The 6000-nt window shown below is 36.4% G+C and overlaps 2 protein-coding genes across 2 annotated transcripts; one reads left to right on the top strand and one right to left on the bottom strand.

Moving 5' to 3' along the window:
* Nucleotides 1-419: 419 nt before the first annotated feature.
* LOC113726814 (flavanone 7-O-glucoside 2''-O-beta-L-rhamnosyltransferase-like) lies at nucleotides 420-2134 on the top strand. Its single transcript, XM_072076189.1, has one exon. The coding sequence runs from the start codon at nucleotides 604-606 to the stop codon at nucleotides 1954-1956; it is 1353 nt and encodes a 450-aa protein (XP_071932290.1). The 5' UTR covers nucleotides 420-603; the 3' UTR covers nucleotides 1957-2134.
* A 1863-nt stretch (nucleotides 2135-3997) lies between these two features.
* Nucleotides 3998-5934, bottom strand: LOC113726803 (uncharacterized). Its single transcript, XM_027250683.2, has 4 exons — nucleotides 5553-5934; nucleotides 4950-5060; nucleotides 4588-4668; nucleotides 3998-4473 (listed from the first exon to the last, which is right to left on the bottom strand). The coding sequence occupies exons 1-4, from the start codon at nucleotides 5808-5810 to the stop codon at nucleotides 4399-4401; spliced, it is 525 nt and encodes a 174-aa protein (XP_027106484.1). The 5' UTR covers nucleotides 5811-5934; the 3' UTR covers nucleotides 3998-4398.
* Nucleotides 5935-6000: the final 66 nt, after the last annotated feature.

The raw sequence follows: 6000 nt of genomic DNA, 5'->3' as shown, positions 1-6000 counted from the left end.
ATTGGTCTTTTAGGCCAAACCTTAATCAGGTTTGTTGTTGATTGATTATTTTAGTTGATTACAGAATTTGATCATGATTAATCAATTTTTGAAATGTTTTCATTTGATATTGTATTTAGACTATAGATTTTTAATACCAAAAAAAAAAGCTAAAATTTATAATTATCCAAAAAAGTAGCTTTTACTTATTCTAATTATTTTCTATAACAACTTACCAAAATTAAATTTTGCAAAATCTAAAACAACGAGAATAAGGCCATAGTCTAGTTCACACTCTAATTAGTACCAGTCAATGCCCAATGGCCATGTTCTCTCATTCTATGAACTTCTATGGGTAAATTACAATTTACGAAAGCAATGACGTGTCATAATTTGTATTGTCCTGGCTGTTCAACGGCACATTGTTTCGGCTGCTGCTTCTGGTTGGTTCACTCCGCCGCCGAACCGAATTGTTAATGCTCATCTATTAATCAATCAGCAGTAGAAGGGGAAGACCGTTCTAGATATCATAGTGGCTATTTTGTGCTACCTTGAAAAGTCCAATCCGAAATTAACCACTTCTTTGAGAAATCATCCATCGCTGTTGACGTTTGAGATCAAATTATGGACTCAAAAGAGGATGTTATACGGATTTTGATGTTGCCATGGTTGGCGCATGGCCATGTATCGCCTTTCTTGGAGCTAGCCAAGAAACTTACCAGCAGAAATTCGAATTTCCAGGTATACATATGTTCCACCCCTGTTAATTTGAGTCCATTTAGAGAGAATCTTGCTGTAAAATTTGAGCTGTCTTCTTCAATCCAATTCATAGATATTCTTCTTCCTTCAACATCAGAACTACCTCCTGAATATCATTCCACCAAAAATCTTCCACCCCATCTCATGCCTGCCCTGAAAACTGCCTTTGATGGAGCAAAAGATTGTTTTCTTGACATCCTCAAGGATCTCAAACCTCACCTTTTAATCTATGATTTTCTGCAACCTTGGGCACCAGCTGCTGCTCAAGAAGAGAACAACATCCCATCTGTACATTTTATGAGTTGTTCTGCATCCATTGGTGCCTTCTTATTTCACTGCACTGAATATCCTGATTTGGATTATCCAATTCCAGAGCTGAATTTCCCAGAAATTACGCGTCAGGAACTGGTGCAGTTCATGTATAATGTGTCAAATGGTCTTACAAACAAGGAAAGATACTCCCAGTGCATTGAGAAATCTACAGATTTTTTCCTGGTTAAGACCTTAAGTGAGATTGAACAGAAACATATGGATTATTTCTCTGAGATGACCAAAAAAGAGGTGATCCCTGTGGGTCCTCTTGTTCAAGAACCTGAAAATAGATCAAGTGATATGGTGTTCTTGGAGTGGCTGAGCAAAAGGGGTCCTTCCTCTGTTGTTTTTGTCTCATTCGGGACCGAATATTTTCTCTCCAAGGAAGAAATTGAAGTGATTGCTTCTGGTTTAGAATTGAGCATGGTGAGCTTCATATGGGTGGTTAGATTTCATGGAAGAGAAAACGTTACCAGTTTGCTGGAAGTATTACCGGAAGGATTTCAGAAGAGGGTAGCAGAAAGAGGTATGGTTGTGGAAGGTTGGGCGCCACAAGTGAAAATACTGAGCCATCCAAGCATTGGAGGATTCGCGAGTCATTGTGGCTGGAGTTCAACACTTGAGAGTATAGCATTTGGCGTTCCAATTATCGCAATCCCTATGCAACTTGATCAGCCCCTGACTTCAAGATTGGTTGCGGAGGTTGGTGTAGGAATAGAAGTACGAAGGGAAAATGGGAAATTCAGAGAGGAAGAGATTGCAAGAGCGATCAAACAAGTTGTCTTGCAAGAAGAAGGAAAAGAAGTTAGAAAGAAAGTTAGAGAATTGAGTAACAAAATAAAGGAGAAAGGTGATCAAGAGATTGATCATGTAGTGGAGAAGCTTCTGCAGCTTGTGAAGGATTGATCGTGAATTTTCGAATAACTCAAAAAATAAAGGAGAAAGGTGATCATGTAGAGGAGAGGCTTCTGCAGCTTGTGAAGGAGTGATCATGAATTATCGAATAGCTCACTGTACAATAATCGATTTGTGTACACCATTAGCAGATAAACAACCCTGCTTTTAATGTTGTGGGCTTGTCGCATATTCTCTGCTACTCCATGAAACTTCACAGAACACCTCAAAAGCGAAACACGATTCTCAACAGGAAAAATTGTCAATTTAGTCCCTCACATTTTTGAAAAAAAAAAAAGAACTTTTTTTAGTTCCTCACATTATTAACCAGCCAAAATAGTCCCTCAAACATAGAAATTTTACCTGTTTGGTCCTAGAGCTCATTTTTTTTCTCAATTTTCCAGCCAAAAAACGAGTGTTTTTGGTAGCAAAAATCATTTGTGTGTTTTTTAAATTTTTGGTCAAGGAAAATGAATTTTATTCCCATTTTGTCCTTGAAATTATGGACACGTGAGGTAGGCATGCATTTTTGACAGAAAAACCCAGAAAAAAAAAAAAGAACTTTGGGACCAAATACGTAAAATTTATAACTGAGGGATTCTTTTGGCTGATTTTAAATATGAAGGACTAAAAAAATTTTCAAAAATGTTAAGGGCTAATTTGGTAATTTTTACTTCTTAATATTTTGGGCTTAGACCCCATATTTGAATATGGTTCAAGAAATTTCGTTGGTGGTAGTGTACTATATACTATGTTGCTACCCTTGCTGTTGCTCCAATTTTCCTTACCAGTCACCAGAACAAAGAGTCCAAGTCCCAAAATGCTGGTTAAGCTTTGATTCCAATCAACAACAAAGATTTATCTTGATCGTTGACCAACTACTATTGGTCAAGCCAAGTAGTTGACAATTGACCAACAACGGGAACGCTCCTAATAGAATTAAAAATGCCTATCGGTAGTTCATCATATACATTTATTTTGCTACTAATTGATGAAGACTTAGGATGAAGACTTAAACAGTCAACCAGCATTTTGAGAATTGAAGGTATATGAAGATTTAACCAATCCTTAATGCCAGTCAATTTCAATTCATGTTGGGTGTCAATGAGAGTCAATCACAAACATTGTGGACTTCACAAGCTCGAGCCAGTCAATTAATATACATATAAATTAAAGCCTAACATAAAAAAAAAAAACTTATAAATACATTGAAAGGGCCAATTCCAATTCTTAAGATGTGTATTCTCTTGAGAACTATAAGGGGCACAAACTGAATTTGAGTCCAAAAAACTGAAAAAAGAGGTGAATCCGGTTGGTCCTCTTGTTTACAATCATGGAAATGAACCTAGTGATGGTTCTTTATTTAATCATGGAGTGGCTGAACAAATTGGATACTTCTGCTGCTGTTTTTGACTCGTACGTGTTGGGACTTGGGAGTCAATATTTATTATCAAGAGAGAAAATTGAAGAGGTGTGGCTAGCTTATGGGTTAGAGCTGAGTATGATGAATTTCTTGTGGGTGCTTGGGTTTCACAGAAGGGAAACGCTTGTACCAGTTTGATGAAGTATTTATTACCTGAAGGATTTGTTAAAAAGGGTTGCAGAAAGAGCGATGTTGTGGAAGGTGTTGAAAAAAAAATAGCGAAAACAATGTTAACTAAAATTAATAAAAATAAAGCTTGAGTCGTACTTAATAGCACTGTCCTAAGAAACTATTTTAAGAGGTTGAAATATTTTTTCAAGATTAAACAAGTCTTCTTCTTGTTATAAACAAAAAGGATCAGAACTAGCAAACGTTGTGTAAATCCATCAGAGAGGAGAAGGGGAGAAGGAGGAGAGGAAGAGAACTGCCCGAAAGATTTCTACTGTAAGCTTTGAGTGCACTTTTTAAAGTGGGAGCAGCTGGTATTTATGGGCTTCAGAAAGTGTACATTGGAGCAGTCTTAGAATTGTTCCATGCATGTTGTTCCTCTAATATTGAAATTATGTCAAATGTCCCTTGACTTGAAGGGAAACAAATCTTACACCAAATTGAAAACCTAAATATGTGAAGGACCAGAAAATACTTAATTGACAATTGGAAGTCTTGTATGTAGTTAAAAGGATAAACAATCATCTTACATACATAGCATTAACTGGAAGCTGGACATTCTGATTTAGAATGACAGAAGACATATCTCACATTTACAGAGAAAGCAAAGCGGAGTCCCATGTCATTGTTTTGCATTTCACAACAACACATGTAGGGGACTAGGAGTGATTCAATGTTAAAAAGTAAAAGTTAAGCAGCAGCCCAAAAGGAAAAGGAACAAAAAAAAAAAAAAAAAAGCACCACCCATTTTAGAGAACAAATGAAAGACATAGATAAGACCACAATCTATAAACCAAAAATCCAAGAGCAGAGTCACAAGTAGGCTGCAGAGAGGAATCTTGCTTGTAATATTAGCACAATTTTTAATTCAGGGAATTTATGCTCTTGCTCAGCTCCTCCAGTTTCTTCATCCTCAGCTTTTCACTTTCGCTAACCAACTGGCCAAACAGATAATACAAGAAAGAATAAAGATAAAGCAAAAGCCATTGTACATCTTTAGCTCTATTCTGGTGATATAAAAATGTTTTGCAGACAAGAAGTCTTAAACCTACCTCCATCAGTTTGCTAACCAGCTGAGTCTTTTCCCTACTCTTCTCATTGAAAGCGTCAAGGCACTCTTTGTATTCTTTTTCCTGCAAAAACCACACTCTCATTAGGCAGAGAAAAAAATTACAATTTTCTACTTCATCCAGACCTTGATTTGTTTAAGCTAGGAATAGAAACAAGACAATTTCCCCTGTCAAAAACCATGTTTGCAGTTTACTTCCGTAAGATATATGGCATTAGCCCTTCTAGGATTTCAATTTCCCAGACGAAATTCCCCTTAATGCAACATAATTTTCTATAATAAAAAAGTGTCTTAATATCATAATTATAAAAGATGATAATTCTAGAAATTAACTGTAGTCTTTACCTTTCTCTGGCAAGTTTGTCCAAGTGGCTTCAACTCTCGATTAAGCAGATCAACCTTCTTTCGAATTAGCGCTACTTCCTTTCTCATTGGATCGGCAAGAGCTTCAAGCTCCTACTAGATTTTTAGCCATACATGTTCAAAAAGATTGATTTTGTCAATAATAGAGAAATATATAAATGGAGCCATTCTGCTATATGACTAAAAAGTGTTATATGGTTTCATATGCATCAATTTAAGAATCACTATATACTTTCAATTTTCTTGATTTAACAACTCTTTATTGCTTTCCAAGAAGTGACATAAACAAAAGTTATAAGGGCAAAAAGGAAAAAAAGGAACAGATGTGTAAGGACGAAAATTTTGGCTTATTCACAAAGAACATCCTCACCAAAGTTCCCATTTGAATGAATCTTAGAATGGTATGGTTCTAACGCTTGTCATAGAATGCAGATTGAATTATCAAAGTTTCATAGCTGAAGAATGATGTGTTCTTCAGTAAACTATCCAAATATGCATAAGAAGAGAAAAAATCATAAGATCTGAAATTTATCTTCTGCATGAAAAATTGATTAATTTCTTCTGGCTAAGTTATCCAAAACTTACCTCGCGAATTTCAGCCAATTTCTTGGTTTCCTCTTCAACACGGCCCAACTGAGCCTGAACTCTCTCCCTGACCTCAGCTTTCTTCCGCTCAATCTCTTCTTCCTTTGCGCGAAATGCAGACAAGGCAGACTTTGTCATCTCCTCCTCTTTGTCATCATTCAGTGGACTTCCACTGTAATTCAGGACTCCTGAAGTCTTCAAGCGCATCATTTGAGACTGTTGTTGCTGCTGCTCCAACACTGGTATCTGTGTAGACATCAATATTGGCAATGCCAAAAGATCCTTGTTAATGACTCCTAGTTTCTAATCAAATCCTCCCTTTACCTTCTCTTTACTTTGCCTTTTTATGCTTTGAAATGATGTCTAGTTTTCCCTGTTTACAGATGCTAATAAACAAGGCTGTCTGTCTCCAAAGTAAGCACCTATATTAAATAGTTCAATCAGAGGG

The sequence above is a fragment of the Coffea arabica genome, chromosome 1c, assembly GCF_036785885.1.
Source record: "Coffea arabica cultivar ET-39 chromosome 1c, Coffea Arabica ET-39 HiFi, whole genome shotgun sequence".
Classification (NCBI taxonomy): Eukaryota; Viridiplantae; Streptophyta; class Magnoliopsida; order Gentianales; family Rubiaceae; genus Coffea; species Coffea arabica.
This window is presented reverse-complemented; position numbering and strand designations above follow the sequence as displayed.